This window comes from Montipora foliosa, chromosome 5 (assembly GCF_036669935.1).
Source record: "Montipora foliosa isolate CH-2021 chromosome 5, ASM3666993v2, whole genome shotgun sequence".
NCBI classification, from domain to species: Eukaryota; Metazoa; Cnidaria; class Anthozoa; order Scleractinia; family Acroporidae; genus Montipora; species Montipora foliosa.
Window position 1 is genome coordinate 35,505,762 of NC_090873.1, and position 22,212 is coordinate 35,527,973.

A 22,212-nucleotide genomic window follows, 5' to 3' on the forward strand; every position below is an offset into this window, starting at 1 on the left:
TTAGGAGCTGAGCCCTGGAGTACTTAAATAGTGAAGAAAAGGATTTTGAACTCGATACGTAGTCGGATAGGCAACCAGTGAAGTTGCCGAAGGAGCGGCGTAATATGACAGTGTTTAGGCGCGCAGAAGATCAATCGTGCACTAGCGTTCATGACAAGTTGGAGTTTTTGTATATGATGGTCAGGAACTTCATAGAGGAGACTGCTGCAATAGTCTAACCTACTGGTTATAAATGCATGAATCATCATTCAAGAGTGTGATCATTATGAAATAAAAGCCATTGCTTACGAGCCTAGAAGGATCATCAGGCCGGCGCTTATCTCCGGTTTCCGTAGCATGAAGCGACTAGGAGTATTTGTACTCCCCCCTGGATGGGATGCTAGTCCATCGCAGGCTTACCCCCAGCATTACGCCGGTACCCATTTATACACCTGGGTGGAGAGGCACCGTGGGAGTAAAGTGTCTTGCCCAAGAACACAACACAATGTCCCCGGCCAGGCCCCGAACCCGGACCACTCGATCCGGTGTCGAGCGCACTAACCATGGGGCCACCGCGCCTCTCACAATCAGTATGAAATAGACGTAAAAAATTCAATTGGGTCGAGTTTATTTTGAATAAACGATAATGAATACTGAGTTTGCGAATGCTCAAACCTTTAAAAACATATGCTTTGTACCATTCTCGTCACCAGAGCCTCGGATCGACCTAAGGCTCTGGGAAACTCTGTGTAGGATAACACGAGCCTTGGGGTTCTTACAGCCAAAAATTGGCTATTTGAACCTTACGGCGCTTGCTCACTCCTCGTGCTGACGACATGAATGCACCAATTAGAGCCTCTTTTGATTGTTCTTCACGAAAACCAACGAGAAGGCAATTTGTTTTAGGGTTCCCCAGAGCTCTTCTCTCCCTCAGTCAAGAGAAGAGCCCTGGGGTCAAGATTGGCTTTGTACTTGGTATATTTTTATAAATTGTAACACAAAGAACTGAAATCAACGTCCCAACTAATGACACTATTTTCTTGACGTAAATCAATGCAAAACACCGTATTTATTTTTATTTCATGTCCTTTGGCTATGGAAATGTTAGCCGCACAACAAACACAAACACAAACACAATACAAGTTGACGTCCGATCTCACCCTTGTAAACCGCCATAAGACTGTGATATGTGCGGTACATAAATCCTAACCACACAATCAATTCTGTACTCAAATGGGCATCAATGATAAGCTGCTTTCCTTCACAACCTGGTAAAGGTAAACTTCTCAAAATATTTCCCATTCATTTCCATTCGGTCGCGGATTCATACAGTGGGTTATTCACAGCAAACTTGGAAAATAAAGAAGAAAAAAATCAGTCATCATTTCCTCGTAATTCCCATACACTCACATGAACGTTAGAATACGAAGAATTAAAATCAAACCACAAAAAAATGCAACACAACGAGAGAATCCCCACGGCTAGTCATCACCCATGCATGCAGTCCCCAGGCATACCTAGGGTCCCAAACCCACAAGTAGGAGCCTCCCTATGCACTACATACTTGAGTCAACCTTTGCGCGCATCTTTCTATTTGTAGAATGAAACCTTCCACAGGAGACTTTCATTTACATCAATTTACATAAATTATGCACAATTTGCATACACTGTTTTTGCCATTTTTGTTTTCGTTTCTAACTACTTTTTTTATTCTGATTGGCCATTCTAAACAGTGCATGCAGAGCCGAAGATGAGCGCAAAGGTTGACTCATAGGGGTTGTATGGGAAAGGCAAGCTCCTACTCATGGACCCCTGCTAGGGTACTTTTCTGTCTTTCGGCGATCGAGAATATCCTGATCTCATTCCCCACGGGGTGAGGAATACGATCACTACTATAGGGTAGGATGGGAAAATGAAAATGAAAATGGTGGTAGAGTCGGAGGCCGACGTCACGTTTACGTAAATAAATGTGCAGTTTTCAGATCTCTGAATGACTGAGTAGCTAATGAGGTGGTTCCGTCTGAAGCCACTGTGGTGAGCCGTTGAATTATAGTCCGTAATAGAAGTTTAAGAATCGTTATCTTTTCCACGAAGGCAACGTTTCGTGACGTCGACACCGTACGCCAAGGGACAATTTAAGTGAAGTGATTTCTAATTTTCCCAAGAGCGGGCCTCCTGTGGGGCATGTCCTTAAATCCCCCTAGGAGCTAGGGTCCACCGAATCCCTCGGGAGTAAATCCTAGATTCGCCCTAATATGGGAATAAGAGCCGGCCAAATTTCGAAATGATACCAAATAAGTATCAGTAATGTCAATGAGCTTAATCTTTACTATGTTGTAACTTCTCACCACAGCTTTATCACTGAATTCGTCGCATGCTTTAGGTGAATTTTGCAGCGAATCAAGTTCGTCCATCTCCAAATGGTCGTCCAGAATAACAGGAGCAAATGTACAACTTTGTTTCCTTAAGCAAATAGAATTGGACAGATTGAACAGTCCGTTTTCTTCTGCGACCAATATGCTGCATAACATAATTTTGCTTTTATACCGCTTAATAAGACTCGGGAAAACGGCCTCGACATCTGTTCGATTTTGTTGAACGATGTTGAACGATGTTGACTACTGGGGTGGGCAAACAGTTTAAACACTGACATCATCAACATTTGATTCAACAAAGCTTCACGAGAGGCCCGGTATACAGTCCCAGGCGGCTGCCGCGGTAGTTACTATGGATACGGACATGATACGTCCGTGAGAGACCTATTATTGTGCAAGTGCATAGATAAGAATGTGGAAGGGGGAGCCCCAACTTCATTCAGCATTCGAGATAACGCAAATGTTGATTGGTTGTTAAAGCAAAGTTTAAATTCTTGTAAACTCATTCAACTTCCATTCAACATGTTTGAACACGGTTGAAAGGATGGCGCAGGGGGGAATGGAGGGGGGCAAACGGGGAGGGGGGGGTGGGGCAAACGGTTTCAACGTCGCTGTTCAACAAAATAGGCCAGTTTCGTATTCTAACGGTTGGACTGGATCTAGCATGAAATGGACGCTCATGCGAGCAAATTTAATTTGCATTTGAAAAGATTTGCCCGCATTAGCCTCCATTTCGTGCTAGATCCAGTCCAGCCGTGAGAATTCAAAAATGCTCTATTGAGCGAGGTAGGAGTTGTGCGTTGAATTGTCCTTTACATAACAACGTCACCGAAAAGTTTACAGGGATTTTACGCAAAAAAGACCGCTATGGAAACAAACAGCATCGTAAGAAGGACGGAAATTAAGAGTGAGAACAAAACAACAACAACAACCGAAGCCCTACGAATTGTATTATTTTAATACGAAATCATGTATTTACAAATTGCTACAGTGTCCACTTTAAACTCACTTTTTATTTCGTCTGAAGATAAGGAACAGGACAGCAATCAGGATGAACAGAAATAAAATTGAGAGTCCCGCAGCTAATGGAATGATCATGCTGCTTTTTGGCTTCCCTGTGTATGCATAAACACATGAGACAATTAATTTGAGAAAATCTAAACAAAAAGAATTCGAATGCTAGATAACGGGAAAACGGATCAAGAACAATTATCCTTTTTCAAGTATGGATACCAATGAATTTTTCCAATAAAAGTTCCGATAAATTCTCACATAAATGCTTGTGAAGGAAGCTCCTTTTTTGCAGAAACAAAACAATAGGGCCGTTTATACGAGAGAAAATAAGCCGCGGCTTACTCTGGCCGCGGCGTACATAATAAGCGAAAGGAACTATTTATACGAGTATAAATTCCAAGGCCAGGATAAGCTGCGACTTGAGAAAGCCGTGAACGTAGATTTTGTACCATTTATACGGGGTGTTCGCGTCTTATGTAAGCCGCGGCTTAATACGAAGGATCAGTGTGTAACCAACACATAAGCAATGATAGAAGGAACAGAAACAAAGAAAAGGGCGAAGTGCCATGTGAGGAGCATATTTCTGGAATATTTATCTCATTTTTGTTTAATACCCATGCCGGTTTGAAAGGCGTATATATAAACGTTTAGAACATATGATATATATCTATGTTTAGAATATATATTTTTAGTATTGAAAAAGCCCGAATGGGCGAAACGTCCACTTGAATTAAAGACCTCCCACCTATAATATTATATAGATACTGATGAAATACCATATCTTCACCGCGCGCATTTTTTTCTTTCACATGTGAGAATATAGGTGTCGTCATAGCATAGTAACGAACACCATTAGGCAATAAAACGCGAGCTTCCTCTTCATTGTAAGATACTTTTGTGCTTTAATATAATTTTTCTCTTCTACATTAACATTTTTATTGCAAAAGTTTAAATTATCGTGATTTGTTTTTCACAACTTTCATACCTTGTTTCATGTTACACAACATGCGTGTTTTAGCGGTTGGTGACCACTTTTTCATTATTTCGAAAATGAGTAAAACAAGTTGTTTTAAACCTAGACATTTCATCAATATCTATATAATAAACGGACACTTTCCGCACTTGAAGATAAAATTCGTATCCCCAAGCGGCCATGCAATATCCTCTGTATATACTGCAGGATGTCGATAAGATGCAACTTATGTACACTCGAGAAATACTACATAATTTGCCACCCGGAGCTCGCCACGCTCAACAAACGGTCAGAACTAGCAAGCGGCTGTAGGCATGGAAACAAATTCCTTCTAAAGAAATTGTAATTCACAATTACACGCATGAGCAGCAATACAAACCATCATGTAGAAATAGTAATCATTGTAAAATCCTGAAGAGTAGGACATGGTCCTACGAACAAATCTGCCGATTAAGAAATGTAGTCATTTATCTTTAAGAGGGTCTCTCTCTCTCGAGCCGATAGCGCATCTCTGCCCCCCCAGGAGATTCACAGTCCAAGCCTCGGCGAAATGTAGTTAATCAATGCACTTTGACGGGACCAAGGACGGACAACCCCTGAAATGACATTTTTCATTTGAGAAAAACATTTTATGCCTAAGTGGGATTTGAACCCACGTCCCCCTGATTACCGGTTGGGTGTGATCACCACTACACTATCACAGAAACCATGCAGGCTACATTGCCAATCTGGATATGTATATAAATTGTCTTCTTCTCTCTCTTCCGCCTGTGAATCATCGTTCTGGTTGATCCAGCGTCATCTAGTTGGGGAAAAACATGGGCCCGGGATGACCACGTAATAATTCCCATTCGCTATCCAGATTGGCCATGTAGCCAGCATGTCATTCAGGGGTTGTCCGTCCTTGGTCCCTTCAAACTGCATTGATTAACTACATTTCGCCGAGGCTTGGACTGTGAATCCTAAATCCTCCTGGGGGCAGCGATGCGCCGTTGGCTCGAGAGACCCTCTTAACTTGTATATAAATTGTCTTCTGCTCTCTCGTCCGCCTGTGAATCATAGTTCAGGTTGGTCCAGCGTCATCTAGTTGGGGAAAAGCATGGGCCCGGGATGACCACGTAATAATTCCCATTCGCCAATGGACCAAGGACGGACAACCCCTGAATATATAAATATATAAATTCTTGAACTTGAGTTCAAGAGAGGAGCATTGACAATAATAATTAAATGGTTCAAGACATATTTATAAATTATTCTTCTCTTCTGATTTAAGCTTTGGCTTCCATTCATACAACCTCGGAGTCATTTTTCCTTCCATTTCATTACAACCAAACCCTAATAAGTGACCACCGCTCTCCGTCTTCTTAATCCAAATGAAGTGTGATAGTCAGAGCGAGAACAAATAGAGGCCAGACCTGTTTGTTTTGCCACCGTAACCTTGATGCTTGATTGAGCAAGGACTTGAGTACTGGCAACCCCAAACGCCTTTTCTGTGGAGTAAATTATAAAGATACCCAAAGCATTTCATCACGTGACTATAAACAAAGCTCTGTTGTTTTCGGAGTTAAGGTGATGTTCTATGTTTGTCTATGTTTTGTCCCAGGTTTGGTTCTATGTTCATTTGGCGCATTCCCATGAGCTGTTAGAGCAAGTTTCAATCGATTTTCGTAAAACCAAAACCAAAGTAATTACTTTGGACAATCAAAAAGGACGGAGACTATCCAGCAAACCAATTAAAACTCGAAAAAACCAATCATTGAGTGAAGTAATGCAAAACCAAAGAAATTCGCTAATTACTTTCGACACTCAATTGAAAACCGCTCTATAGAAGCGATGTACCAACATTATTTTGAGACTGTTTTGTTTAATTTCTTGACCGTTTCGGATTAACTGAATGTTCTGCTAAGAGAAGGCGTCTTCTGAGCATAGCAAACAAACACCGGGCATAACATTTAACGACTCTTTCAGAACAATCATGCCACGGTCTGCGTTCTGTGCGAAAAATGTGATGGTAATTAGTTCAACTATGCGTATGAATGAAAATTAAGTTTCATAAGAAAAACTTCGCACTTAGACTCGCTTTGAAGAGGAGGCAGACTAGGACATGAACCTGGAAATAGCCTATTTAGATCCAAGCAGTATTGCCGAACAATATGCTGTTTGCCTCGGTTTCAAAGCGAGTCTTGGTGCACAACCATTCAAATAGAGATGAGTGGTGTATTTTCATGCAAATGCAACTCATTATCATTTGAATGGTTTAGCACCAAGACACATTTCGAATCAGAGACAAACAGCAACTCGGAAATGACCTATTGTCGCATGAACCTACTTTAACGGCCCAGCGACCACGAGTCTCCTTTGCCTCAGTGGTTGAGCATCCGAACTTGTAATTGGATTGGATGGACGTTGGTTCGACTCCTGCCGAGGAGCCCTCGGGTTTTTTTCCGAGTATCCCCGAGTCACCATGGAAAATGAATCTCCTCATTTCATTCACTGGGGTTAACATCTATCAGAGTCGAAGAGCTTCCAAACTAGTAATCGGAAGATCGTTGGTTCGACTCCTGCAAAGGAGCACTCCCATTTTTTTCCAAAAGAACTTGACAAGATTATTCAATCTCCGGTTCATTCCTATTCTCTGGTATTCCCAACAAACAGAATCTCAAACAGGATTAGAACCCATCCGTAACACCGCTCGGATGCTCAGTCAGGGTTTTCGTTTGAGGCCTGGGATCGGAAGTTTCGTCTGGTGATTTCCCATTCCATGTTCGGTACTTTGATGCCTATATTTGAGGGGTTTGCTTTATTTTTTATTATATATATATATTTTTTTTTACTTACTCTTTAAAGAGAATTTGAGTGAACTGCAGTCTTGCCTGGGAAACTACTTCTTGGTTTCCAGAAACACTGGAAACAGCGTTTGTGAGTGGGGGCATGGTCTGTGGGATAGACCTAATCGGCTAACTCAATGTTATACCCAATTCAAACCCTTTGGGAATAAAATGTTTTGTTCCAGGTATTTCCATATCATTTAAATATGAATGCTACATTATCATGCAAATACAATACATAAAGAATCTTAATCCCGGAGGATTTGAATTGGGTGCAACATTGAGTTAGCCGATTAGGTCTATCTACAGAGTCGTGAATCGACAATTTTCTCACATGGAACTACAGATCTATAGATCTTTATATAATAACCCACGTTATTCTCGCATTTTGATTGGTTCTTGCCCATGATCTATTAGAGGACAGACGCACGATTGATGTCATGCACCATCAGCTTTTATGCGAATAAAGTTTTAGATTCCATGTTGCCGTGCGTCTGTCCAGTAATTGATCATATAAGACGTCAAAATGTGGAAAGAACATCAGTGACACACTCGGCTATCGCCTAGTGTGCCACTTTATTGTTCTTCCCACATTTTGACGTCACCTGTGATCTATTACTGAACAGACGCACGGCAACATGGAATCTATTTGTTAAACAAATCTGTAGCTAAATAAGGTAAAGGAAAGAAGGGAAGGATTTTGGACTAGTTTCACATCCTTAACACGGGCGAATTACGCCTTAAACATTTATAGTTGCAATATAGGACAAGTTAAACAAAAAGAAAAATATATTGCTCTTAAAGCAATGAGACCTTCTGGATGCTAAAATTCAAAGTCTTTGTACAGATTTCACCTGAAGTAATCATTTCTCTTAAATTCTGGGCAGCCATCTGTGCCTTTCGGCCTGTGCAAGCAAAGGACAAAGAAAGAACAATCATTACTGGATGATATACTGCAGGTCGACTGCTCACCGGGTATGCATGTGTTGAGAACGACTGTGGACGCGCCCTTTGCCATTATCGGGTGTTCAATTTCCCAATTCCCTTCCTGACTTTCCTCTACTTCTTCCCTGCGTACCAATTGCTTTCTTGCAAGCAGAAATTCCTTTACAATGCCGAATTGCACTTTTCCATTCCCGGTGTGCACGAATTCAGATCCCTCCCGCGGATTCGCCACTTCTCCTTCCGTCCATGCTTCCATGAATTCGTCAGCGTTGCAGAATTTCCCTTCCTTTAAGACTGTCTACATATACCATGTGAGATTATCAAATATTCGGAGAAATATAGAGACAGAAGAGGGAGGAGGGTGCCCGAATTATTCTGACTGCAATGTTCTCAAGTCGAGTTCCATTGACGTCTGACGTCCTGTGCTAATTGCTGCCTGCATCTTTGGGAAACAGATCAGGACACCTCCCTCCCTGTAAGCCTCACTTTCTCTTTCAGATGTGTACTAGGACTAGTATTCTGACAACTACAGCAATCAACGCATTGGCTTGACTATAACGTCTGTTTTGATTGACAAAAGCCGGTCAAGTATGACCTACAGAGTCGTCATGGACAGGTTGACGTCCTTGGAAACATGTTCCAATTGCTGTACAACGGCTTAAAACAGTTGTGCGAAAGAAGTGAGCAAGTGTCTCTTTATCCCAAAGATTGGTCAGACAGTTCGCACGAGAAGTTCGATTTCATAGAAAACTATTTTTAGAAATTCGGATTGAACTGTGCATTGGAATTATGGATCCTATGCCCCAGACTTGAAATCTAGAAACACGTTGTTGGGACCCATTAAAATGTTACATCGTTAACTTTTACTGCTATTACATAAAAGACAACATTCAGATGCTTTACGTTCAACTAAATACCGTTTTCTTCATCTGTCAACACCATCTGAACAAACCCTTTTTCTGTTTTGGAAGTCCCTAAACTGACTCCATCATATTCCTGAAAAACCAAAACGTAAATCAACGTTAGTGCCAAATAAATACTTCCAAAGCCAGGAGTTCTGACAATTAATATCACATGCCAGACCTGTAGCAAGGTAAAATACATCATATTAAACCTCGAACTTCGTTATTTTGCAAAAACCGGTCAGTATTGAAATACTTGTGATTGCTAGCCAAACAATGATATGCCTTTGTATACTATGAATATTTTAGCATATTCAGTGTATGAGCCTACCAGGAGTCAGAATCGGAGTAGATGAAAACTATCCTAGGCCAAGGGCAGATCTAGGATTTTGGCTAGTGGGGTGCACATGTCAGACGGAAATGCACAGGGAGCCCAATCTTTATATGTTAGACAATGTATAATACGTGCTTTTAAGAGGGTTAGGGCTGTTACAGTAGTATGATAGTAGCTTGACGATCGATGGAAAAATCAAATGGCGGAAAATGGAATGACAATGAGGCTGTGTTAATTGGTGGTTTACGCTGACCACAGCTACGAAAGCAAACTGGCGGCGCAAAAGATCTAACTAATTGGCAAGCATTCACTTCTAGCAACATTTTATTCCGCCAAAACTCCGAAAACTAGCGGTTTTAAGACACAAAGGACCGCTGTCTGTTATTCAGGTTTTTTATTTCGTTTGTAAATTTTAGAATTTTTTAACTAAAACGTTTTTTTTTTTGGTAACCGAGGGGGCTGCACGTGCACCCAGTGCACCTCCCCTAGATCTGCCCTTGACTTGGCCCACTTTACTCGAATTTTGAGTGGACCTAAATAAAGCCAACACCGCCTGTCAATTTCAGATGTCGTTATGCCGTCGTATTGTAAAAACAAAGATGCCTCTAAACATCTCTGTATGTCCTCTCATGTAACGAAAAGATATGAATGATCAATCCGCCTGCTTTCTGTGACTGAATACTGATCTGCCGGGAAACTTTCAATGGAAAAAGTAGGAATCAAATTTTCTTAAAATCCTTTCCAAAAACCATCGCCTAAGACAGCCTTATGCGAGTATCGTGTTAAAGGAGATGCGAGGGTCTCCAATCACTTATTATCACTTGATGTAATCCCCATCCTCAGAAATTTAATTTGTTGATCGTAAATAAAACGGATTAGTCATACCGTCAGTGAAATATTCATTACTAGATCTCTGTATCTATCCATGTTGAAGTTTTCTCCAACATTCAGTTTGAGCAAGGTTCCTGAAAATAAGACGCATCATTTAACAGTTGTCAGCCTTTTGTTAGCCTGAGAAAAATGAGTCCCTCGGAGAACTGAACCTACCAGCATGAAAATATAACGCAAACAATTTTTTTTTTACGACAAAAAAATTATTATTTTTTGGTTTTTCTAGAAGTGATCTTTAATTTTTCCTAAAGGACTGCAAATAAATTAGTGTTGAGTTTAATCAAGAACCAACATGCAAGGCAATTTCTTTTTAAAGAACAAATAAGAAGTATTTTTATGAAACTGAACTAGTTTTCATTCATATGTACAAAGTAAATCTAGGACTGGATTCACTTGAAACAAGGGTTTAACTTAAAGTGGATTTAGGAGTAGCTTGATTCTTTGCTTACAGTATGTATGATAAAAAAAGTTTTTTTCTTGCATTTTCTTTCCTGTGGCACGAGTAAGAAAAGAAAACTGACTTATGTAGTCTCTGACTAAAATTTTTTTTGCCTTTGAGCTCCGAAAACCTTTCATTTTCGATCTGAAACTGTCCCAAAGGCAAGTCTCTAGAGCAAGAATTCTAACTTGTGTCGCTCAGCTCGTTTGATAACATTGTTTCACACCAATCAATTATTTTGGAAAACTGGCAGATTTTTGCCGGATCTAGGCCATTCAAGTTAACTTTTGCCGGAGATGTCCAGCGTTTCAGTTAGCAGTGAGTCTTTAAACTCTGTGGAAAGCGACCATTCCGAGATTGAATGAGAAGTTATGGAAACCGAAATATCGGTAATTCCATTCATTATATAGACTTAATGGTCCGAGAGGAAAAGGAGAATTCTGCTTGGTTCTCTGAGCGATCCGAATTTTGCAATACGGACTGTCAAACTGGACCGGTCACGAAGCGGTGTAAATAGGTTGCAAAACTCTTCGCATTTTTTGTTTCCATTTTCTCGGACATCAAAAAAGAAAAATGCGATAAACGTTCTTTTCTTTAGTCATGTCGGAATTCCACTCGAATTTTACTTTCCAGAACAGTTAACAGAAGCAAAGAGGAAAGACTCAAGGAATAGAAAATTAACCTTGCGCAAGAGAGCTTGTTCGGTCCGTACTAGGAAAATGTTGGTCTCGTTCCTTTTTGAAAGTTTGTGGACCTCGCCTCACAAACTTGAAAAGAAAACGAACTCGACCAATATTTTCCCAGTACGAACCTCACGCTAACTGTATACTGAACATCTATAGCACGAGTAGCATCTCGCAGATATTTCAAATGGCGAAGAAAGTGAAAGGGAAGAAGATAACATGGATGACTTGACTCCAACCAATAGTAGAACTGTGAGCTCAAACTTGTCCGAGTTGTTCCCAAGGTATATCACTACCCCACAGATACAGTCAGTCCTATCAAAGCCACTGGATAGGGATTTAGTCAGTGGGTAGTGCTAACAAAGTATGGCTTGATAGTACACACAATCACAAAAACAGATAGCATACCACAAATGTCACAGCAACTCCCTTCAGGTTTAAATGGCCCTGAGCACGCTGGCTCCTTACACTTGACATGGCTACAGATTGTCTCTGCAAACTGTTGAAACACGGAAGTAATACTTCAAAAAAAGAATGGTAGAATCTTTCAGCAGGTTTTCCGAAAAACAGTTTTTCAAGTCAAGAATGGTCAATATCGCAAAAGAGGTGGTAAATAGACAATTAAAACGGATTATCGTTTGTCTCACGATTTTGTCACTTTGGCTGTAGACCGCGAAGTTTCGACTGCTTACTTTTGGTTTTCACCAGGCAATATGGTCGACTCTATCGCTTCATTACCACTGGTGTCCCTGGGCAAAAAATGGTGGCCAATTGGTCTCCCTGTTCTTATTGTTTTTCATGTTGTCTTTTGGATCACCAATTGGAAGTGGCAGGAGTAATCGTTAATTACGAAGTGCGTTCGACGGGACGTGATTTGGGTTCTGGAATATGTGAGGCAGTATATGATGTTTTGGCTTTCCATACTTTCCGTCCCAGTATTAAAACACCCTAATTCGAACGTGAGCAAAATGCCTTACTTACATATCGATACATATGTAAATTCTGAGGCACTAGGCGTTTAGCATGTTACAAGAAATCCTAGTAGGAGAAAGGACTAGTTCCCACGATGTAACACGTTGGTTGCCTATGCAACACGTAAACAGCATTTGGCACGTTAAGCAACAATACAGGCGAATCCCTGTTTAACTTATCAACTCATAGTTCGACAGGTAACGTTACTCAGTGTCACGTCTTTCTTAATTTTAACACACTACTATGAAAACCACGCGGTAGTCTTAAGATATCCGCTTTACGATGCTCAGACTTGCTCAGGCTACAGTCAAGCCTGTACTGTTAAGCGACCCTCTATTAAGCGGTCACCTACTCAATTTCCCGAAATTTGCTTCGCATATTACTGTAAATTTTACCTCTGTTAAACGGTCACCTTATGGATTTCCCAAATGGCCAATTTTATTGTATTTCACCTCTATTAAACGGTCACATTGTTAGATGACAATCAATAAATGACATATTTTTTGTCAGGAAGGTAAGCGAAGCGTGTCCAGTTCTATTCACAGCTCATCAAATACAACTTAGGCATTGTCTGGGTATTAAATACACGTCTCTGTGGTGGGTTAACCGAATTCCTCTTTACCAGTTTCCGTTGCAACCAGTCACAAGAAAAACTGTCACTTTCAAATTGATACTCGCTAGGAATCTCAAGGCCAAGGCCACCACCTCTGTTTACTTGTTTCTCTTTGACTAATATATAGATTTAGCCAAGCCTAATAAAAGCGGAGCTCCTAATTATTTATCTCATTTGCGTTCGTTTAAAAACATGGGTCCTAAAAGAACTATGAAACTAATAAACTTTTCTGGGCTTACTTATTTATAGCAACGCGGCTTAGAAAAGAGAGATTTAGCATCTCGCTTATTGAGACGCAAACGGCAAAAGCGACCACGTGACCATGATTTTCCCGCCATTTTCTACGTTTGCCGCCTGCCGCCTCGACGTGAAAGTAGGCATTATCACGTCTGCCGTATAGGTGAAATTTTCTTATTTTTCTTCTACATAAGAAGTTGTTTGCGGGAAAAAAGTACCCAAAACCATTTTCCGGTGTGAAAAAGGAGGAAAAATATGGTTTCATGATTACAGAGTTCAAAACTGACTCCTTGCCGTAATGTTCTTCATGAACTCACGTTGACCCTCTGTTGACCGACAAAGCAGCTTCATCGAAACTCTCAAAATTTCACAGGTAAGGATTTTCATTTTATATAGCGTCTTTTTCCGAGATGCCGTGGGTCACGCGAAGCTAAAGTCACAGCCTCCTCTCTTTTTTACTTGAAACGTGAAACGGCAAGCAATATCACGTAAACTTAACGCTAATTCTCTTTAATATCTCATTTTATCAACGCAAAAGGTGGCTCATTCGCAAATTTTTATCTTCATCACTAACCTAAATTCCTCGATGACATTTTCCACCTGCCGTTGTAAAATTGCTTGAAATTATATCCTTGATATTTTTCCCATCCTTTAGAAGAGGTTTTTGCGTGAAAAATCATTTCGAACAGTCCATAAAAAGCCATTGTGTTTTCCCATACGAACCACGTGCACATAAAGCCCTTCACCGAGGCGGCTATTATTACGTGATACTGGTCACATTGGCATGCCTGGAGGGGTGGGCAGACGTACGGACGGACGGTCGCCAATGACGTCATAGCTAAACCAAACTTTCTCACATCGATGGGTGACCATATTTCAACTATAGCGCTCCACGCGCGCGCTCCGCTATGACCTTTCCATTAGGGCTGTTTATACGAGAGAAAATAAGCCGCGGCTTACTCTGGCTGCGGCGTATATAATACGCGAAAGGAACTATTTATACGAGTATAAGCTCCCCGGCCAGGATAAGCCGCGGCTTGAGAAAGCCGTGAACGCAGATTTTGTACCATTTATACGGGGTGTTCGCGTCTTATGTAAGCCGCGGCCAGAGTAAGCCGCGGCTTTTTTCCTCTCGTATAAACGGCCCTATTGTTCGTAGGTCTCTTTAAAAACTTGTTAAACCATAAAGTCATTAATAGTGGGACATAACCAATAATACCGAATTCGTCAGTGACAAATATTTGTCAGTTACTTGGATGTAGTTCAATTGTTTGTGCTGTTTCCACGCCATTGGTAATTTTTCTTCGCCCGCTACTGCTTTTGAATCCGTTATATTGTTATTTCGCGTCACGTTACTGTTGTTGTGAACAATAAAATGTATTTTGCTCTCCTGGTCAATTTCTGCCCCGTAATGTGACATTACGGGTTTATATTTGAAAACCCCAATAAAGCAGTCACCTGGCTACTTCCCGAGCGTGACCGCTTAATAGAGGTTAGACTGTACTGCGAAAACTACGAGGTGTGCGATAGTCTTTGGGCATATGACGTATGACATCATTCAAAAAGGTTCGGAAAATACCTAAAAAAACGGTCACCTTGAAACCACAGGACACCCAGAATTATGAATTGAGTTCTCCTTTGTCGAACGCAACAAAAATTGCAGACGAAGTAAAAAAACAATGATATAACACATTTGATGCATTTGAAAATCCTGAAAGAGTCGACACATATCACGAATCATCTAATTCAGAATATGTTGTATTGTTAATAAATAGTGATTGAAAAAACTACAAATATTGCTACTTAAATGACTGCATGACTTCTTAATTACCTTAAGGTTTCCACAAGTACAGCCTGTCTGATCCTTGCAATTCACAGAAGTGATATCAGCAAAGTCAGTTAAATTGAACTGCAAACTTCCTGGTTCACTGGTGCAGAAATCCTTAAAACTCTTTGAACTTTGCCTCTTTCAAGAAAAATTTACAATTTAATAGTTAAAGTTTCGCAGTCACAAAGGCTACAGAAAGTACTGTGTATCATTCTCAAGATTTCTTTTAATATTTGGAACAAACGATTGGCAGTCTTGATGTACTAAACAAGACCTGATGGGACATGATTTAATCTACAGATGGATCTTAAACCATATTTTTGCTTGGTGTAATTGTACTTGTAAATACTGCAGGACATCTGTTATAGATCCAGAAATAATGGTTGTTTACCATTTACATTAGCAGAAACCGGTTGGTACTAGGTTTGTTCAAATGGTAAGCAAAAACTCCGGAATGGAAAATTTAGTTGGGATCGGCGTGTAGTGACCATTTACAAAATCCGTTCAAGGTTACCGAGAGAGTCTGGAGGGAGACAAAATCATGGGAGTAAGCAAATGGTAAACACCTTTTCCGACTGGAAATTCTGTTTGGGACTTTTGGACTACCTTTCAAGAAATCCCGTTTTCTCTGGAAATTTTCCGTTTGGGAAGACCAAAATAGGCTTGCCATTTACATTCCAACCGAAATTAATCCGGATTTTTGTGGTAAATGGTAAACAACCAATATTTCAGGGGTTTGCCTAAAACCAGGGAATCTGGAATCTGGAATTCGGAATCTGGAATAAGAAATCCAAATCCAAATAGAACTTCAACCAAAGGTTTACACTAATTTGCAAAACAAAACAAAACAAAACAACTTAAAATACAGAAACAATCTTAACATTCATTAAAGCTAACCTTAGGCCTAATTAGGCCTAAACAAAAGTTTGTAGGCCTAATGCCAGCATTGGTAAACGGTTTGTTTAGGCCTAATTAGGCCTAAGGTTAGCTTTAATGAATGTTAAGATTGTTTCTGTATCATTTCATTTCGTTTCCTTTTGCAAATTAGTGTAGGCCAAGTGACTTAATAATTTGGTTCAAGTGCTTATAACAGATTCCGGATTTCTTATTCTGGATTTTGGATTCCTGGTTTTACATTGTAGGCAAATCCTTATTTCAGAACCATCCAAAGTTTGTTTTTCAGAGTGTTAATGACACAAACATGCAATTACCCATTTTGTGAACCAGATCGAGATTTTGGGCATGACCAATTACTTCCTAAAATACACTGTATAAATGTAGAACAGAAGGGTGGAGCATCTCAACTGCAAAGAAAAAACAAACAGGCCATGTCCCTTCAGAAAAAAAACATACCTGACCATTCAGCACAATAGCAGCAACTTTGATGGGATTGCTGGATTTAACCAGAAAGGAATTTTCCTATAAAAGACAAGCACATGCATTATATGAAAATCTTAACACAAATGACACAAGGGCTAGCTACATATCATTAACAATAGAACCTGTCCAGTAGTATTTCAGTCATTTCATGAAAACTTGGCTGGGCTGTATATAGTGTTTTCATAATTGTTTATTTTGTCAAAAGAACTAAAACGATGCTTAGGCATCACAATTCTTGAGAACATTTCAAGTTGTACATGTAAGTGTCCCCATGGAAAAAAAAGGAAGCCAGAAATTGAAATAAAGATAATATGCAAAGGCTATACAATCATGTAAATGTTTCAAGTAAATGCAACCTCTGCCTCCAAGAAAAGTTAGGTTCTTAGAAAAGATCTTTGCAGCTGGCCAAACAAAAGAAATAAGTTGGCAAGTTTTTTGCTTATACACACATACATACAATCATCACATGTAGTTGCAAATTAAAGGACTAATATCTAGAGCATTCTTTACCTTTGGAAAGATGGCAGTGTCGTGAATGCAAGGCACATTGTCAATGTGAAGAATAACATCGGAAAGAGCCTTCAGTGTATCATCCTGCCAATTTGATGGCTTGTACCAGTCTTGCACTGTGGCCACAAAATGTATGTCACCAGAATCTTGGAAGAAACAAAAGCCAGAGAATAGTTTTAGGAATTTAGGCCTTAAATCGAAGGAAAGGTAAAGGTCCTTATTTTATGAGGGGAACATGTCACACAGAACTAGAGTTATACTGATAAACTTGTGGCCCTCAGTGCGCACCTTTACCGCCCTCCCCCCATCAATGCTCCATTTTAAATTTACTGGATGGCAATCAAAGCTTAGCAGCAACATGGATCAGAGGAAAGTTGAAACAGACATATTGATCCAATGAGACCGGAGATAGAAATGGTGACCTCCAGCAGAGAATTTAAAGGCTGTGCACTAAACTGATTTGAGCGTATTGCCTATCTCTATGGAGGGAGAGATGCAATTTCCTACTGCATGCATGGTTGTATAATTCTCCTGGTCTCCCTTTTTTTCTAAGTTGCAAGGTTTTTTTTTATTCTTTATTGTGTATGCTATATACCATGTCCAATTTTTTTTTTTCTAAATATAAGTACTGTACACGTTTTGGCTAGGTAAGAATTAAGGCTAACACTTCTATGGAAACTATACGCAACCGTGCAACCACATCGTGTAATATTATTAATACCAATAAACTTGAATGCTTTCATTAACAACGAATCTTGTATAGCTTGAAACAAAGCTGACAATAAAACAAAGAATGAACAAATGAAAATTCAATAGTCTATAACAGGCTGAAACCGGTGCACAGTACCATAAATTTTTCACACAGTCTGACCTGACTAATTTACCTCTGCAAAACTCTGGAGTGTCACTATCACTATTGAGTGCATCAGCAAAATGTAGCTCAGCTCCATGATAAAAGATAAGTTCCCCATCCACTGGCAAACTCTGCAGGAAATATGTGCATTTTAGAAAGAATACCAAAGCTACGGAAATTGTGTACATTAAGGTGAAAGCAACTGCTACATAATTTAACTCTTAATTTGCTTTGCTTTAGAAGATTTTAGATTAGAGAACTGAATGGGGCATTAAAACTGACTATGGTTAGAAAGGGAAAAAGTGCAAACCAGATTATAGAGGGAGGGAGGAAGAAACCAATTTGAAAGAATGGATGACAACAAGTGAAGGTTTAGACTATCACAACCTTTTTGATGGCAGTAATATGTCATAAGTGCTGCAGCTTAATTGTTATACATTGTGATCTAAAAAAGTGAGAAAACATGAAAACAGCCAAGCAAAGTCATCGCATACAGCGTAGTGATTATTATCCTGCTTGTTTAAAAGCCGATTAACTTAATCCAGGATTAGCGTATACTTTTGTTTCATGTTTTTACTTTTTCGGTGAAAGTTCCGTTTGCTTATTTTTGTTTTTCAAGATTTTCTTCTTCTTATGTAAAGTTTTGCGGAAATTATATCAGTGTTGAACAGCATTTGGGAGTAGAGAGATAAACTCCTTGATTAACTTTTAATGTGGGATTAACGTTAATCAGAATGGAACAACCTGAGGCCCTGGTATGTAGGCAGCAATGAATAAATTTCCCAAGGCAGCAACAAAAGATAAACACAAGAAGACAGTATAAAGGAAGGGGAGAAATAAATACATAAATATTAAATAAATAAGGGGAATGAAGAAGAGATCTGGAAAAACCTTTTACAAAATATCAGAGAAAAGTAGCAAAATTGAGGCAGGAGAGAGGAGGGAGAAAGCAGTCTAGTACCCCGTATGGGGGGTGGGGGTTTGCATTTGCATATTGTTGAGTGGGAGCCTATGTGAGTGAACCAAAAGAGAACTGCTCTTCAGCCACTGTCACTCTTTCTTAGATCACTCTTTCTTAGATATAGTGACAAAACATCAGTTAATTTTCTGATGATTCCCCGGCAACTCACCAAAGATTTGAGAGTATGGACTGATCTCAAAGATACTGCTAATGCCTTGCCCTATGTTTGAAAGGACATTTAAAAAAAAGAGTTAATATGATCCACTACCTCCTTTACAACGACTGCAGGTGTCTACATTGGTTGAGCATCAGACTTTCGTGTGGGAGATAACGCTAAAAACCCTGGTCAAATCAAAACTCTGGGTCTTTAAATAACTCAGGAAAGGGTGCTGCCTTTCTAGTCTCATTTGAAAATGGTTTCAATTAAGTCTTTCAAGTCTCCAAGTCTTTGAATCTTCGTTAGTCTTTTCAAATTTAGGCCCCTAGTGTACGTTGCCTGTCTCTGTCTCCGACTTCATCTTTCACATTCACGTGTGCATGGGTTAGGTGGGTGAGATCAAATCATATAATGGACTGATAGCGGCTGGCAATGATGCTTTAATTTACAGGCTGATGTCGGATCTCGCTTCAGAAAAATAGTAGCCGCCATGAGACAGTATGTGCGTCATGTACCGTAAATACATTACCATTACCATTACCAGTACCATTAATTACTACAATAATAACTTTTTGCAGGTAAATTGCCACGTTAATTTCCACAATTTTGGTCCTAGATGTAAGATGGGATAACCCTGTCCGCTAAACTTGTTTAACGGTTAAGGAATAGCATTTTGACTGGGTCTAGGTTTACACCTGAACTTAAACGTCATCTGGATCATTATGCTGAGTTCACAACCTACCTGATTCAGTTGTACATGATCACTACTGCATGGAACTCTCCTTTTATCCCAGTTTGCTGGATTACCGTAGTTAGTATTTGGAAGCCACACTTTGGTGACTGTGGCACATTGTTCACCTGGCCAAGGGAATGATACACATCACCAATAATGTGTTTTCTATTACCAACTTGGGACAGAATAAAAAAATGGGTCATGCAACTCTTATCAGCACCTGCCCCTCTCCCCCCTCCCCCTCACCCAAACCTATATAGAAGATACCCCCCACCTTTCGTTGCCACTATTTAAAAAATAATTAAGGGCGGTGCCTACTATTGTTATTGCGCATACGTTTTGCGCATCTCGAGATACTCAGATTTCCTATCGGCGGTGCTTATTAATACAGGGATATTTTTGCGCCGTTCAAAACTATGCAGAGAAAGCAGAACTAATAGCAAGTGCTCTTGGTATCCAAAAAGGAAATTGGGGGTAACCATGGATTTTTCAGAGACAATTAAGCTTTCATTTGGAAAAGAATGCCATAGATTGCTTTGCAGTTTAACGCTTTTTACAAATATTGTTGAATAATTCTCTTCGAAAAATGTGTGGTTACCCCCAACTTTCTTTTTGGATTTCAATAATATTTGTCAAGATCTGCTTTTCCCGCTTACTCAGTAAACCGCGCAAAAGTACCTTTGAATTAGTAGGCACCATCCTTAATTCACGAAAGCTTAGTATTTTCCACAAAAGTTTTGCTATCTGCAGTGGGGGGAGGGGCTGTGGCTTAAAGTTCAAACAACCTATTGCATGTTTGCACATAGCAAAGAAATATATCAAATTATTATGCTTTGTCTTAAAATACTGATGTCAAATTACTGTTTTATATTCAGTCTTTTTTTTCCAACCAAAGTCATCTCTACTTGGCACATTTAATAATAAAAAAATGTGACATGCAAAATATTGCTACAAATCAAAGAATTTATAATTTTATAAATATGCTGATCGCCGAATAATGTACCAGTCAAATTGAAGCTTCAACACACCCCCCCCCCCCCCCCTCCCGGGCATACCCCGGGCATTTGACTCGATCCTTTTCCTGCTTGGGGGAGGGAATTTAATCATTGTAGTCTTCGCGGGGGCAGGGCATATTTGACCACCACTCATAGGGGGTGGGGAATTTGATCGCTAGCCTCGATTTCATGTTGTCCTTTCCATGTCACGTATTCTCTACGTGTTTTTCTACTAGTAGAACATCGGTCTAGTGTAATTAATACTTACATGCAGTTGATCCACATAGATACAACCTTACTTTTATATTAGAGGTTTATTGATAATAACTTGACATCAAAATTTGTCAACTTTGTTATTGGTTCTCTGTGGATATTTATACCTGTTACCTGTCCTCCTTGTGCCTCATGCCATGTAGGGCCCTGTTTCTCCTTGGTGTTGCCTATTAAACCACCTTTACATACACAGCTTCAGAAGCATAATAGAAGCTACTGAAAAGTTAAAACGGTAATCTGGTAATTTTCCCAGGGGTGGGGGGAATTTGATCACCTGAAATGGACCTATGATGAACGAAAAAAATTCCAAAACTTCAAATGCCCGGGGGGGTTGGATGTTGAAGCTTCAATTTGACTGGTACATTAAAACTTAGATTAAAGATCAGTTTAAAATAGAAAAAGAAGTCATGCATGCTAATCACACAGGAAATAGGAAAATCAAACTTGTCTTCACGATCGCGACTTGGAGGTATCCCATTCATTAGGCTTTAGAGCTGTATAAAGCTGGCTCTTTCGCGATCCTCACCACATCCGGCTTCATCTTGCGACTGGGACGACCGATCTTACATGTAGCTATTCACATGCAAATTTTGGAGGGTCTAGGTTATTTGGAGCATAAATAATGTGATAATTTCTGAAATAATCCAGTAAATATTACCGAGCAAAACACAGATCAACAGCATTGCAAGGATACTTCCCATCCTGGATTTCAAGCTGCGATAGAAGACCCAAGCTCTCAGAGGCAACTGTCGTGTCAGGGAGTGAGTTGAATTGTGGGACACGAGAACCACCCGGAAGGGGCAAGGCCGTTCTGTTTTAGGTCGGTCGCTGTAAAAACAACGAATAGAAAATCAGAAGCAATCCAAAAAAGCTGCAAAAAGAGTTTAGTGGCAGTCAGAGGAAAGGAGTAGGAGACGTATTTCCCACCAGGCCTTCCTTGTGGAAGAGTGGCGAAACGTAGATACTTTTCGTCTTTGGCCAACGAAGCTTGATTAGAAATAGAAGGCAAACTGCGGTGACAAACGTGAGGCTAAACAAGCACAAAATTGAAAGAAATTTTTAGTGACTTAACTATTCGTATGTCTCAACATATATCTTCAGAAGTGACCGTTTTCTATTTTTTTTTTGATATATAACTGTAATTTGAGTAGCTTAAGCTTATGAGGTAATAACGAAAGTATTAAAGGAGGTGATACAATACTTTACAAAGATATACAGTCAAGAAACAATGAAAACAAAAGAGGAAATATATACACTGTAAATGCACATACCTAATGCTAAACTTATTAACAAAGATACAGCTTTTCGCTGCTAACGCATTCATTTTAAGGATGGCT

The 22,212-nt window shown here is 39.8% G+C and overlaps 1 protein-coding gene across 1 annotated transcript; it reads right to left on the reverse strand.

Moving 5' to 3' along the window:
* Positions 1-1,029: 1,029 nt before the first annotated feature.
* On the reverse strand, positions 1,030-21,669 carry LOC138004062 (protein amnionless-like). Its single transcript, XM_068850460.1, has 15 exons — positions 21,534-21,669; positions 19,617-19,732; positions 18,887-18,937; positions 17,788-17,887; positions 16,904-17,049; positions 16,367-16,432; positions 15,017-15,151; positions 11,772-11,862; positions 10,236-10,315; positions 9,032-9,110; positions 8,024-8,074; positions 5,757-5,831; positions 3,364-3,469; positions 2,328-2,442; positions 1,030-1,329 (listed from the first exon to the last, which is right to left on the reverse strand). The coding sequence occupies exons 1-15, from the start codon at positions 21,574-21,576 to the stop codon at positions 1,282-1,284; spliced, it is 1,302 nt and encodes a 433-aa protein (XP_068706561.1). The 5' UTR covers positions 21,577-21,669; the 3' UTR covers positions 1,030-1,281.
* Positions 21,670-22,212: the final 543 nt, after the last annotated feature.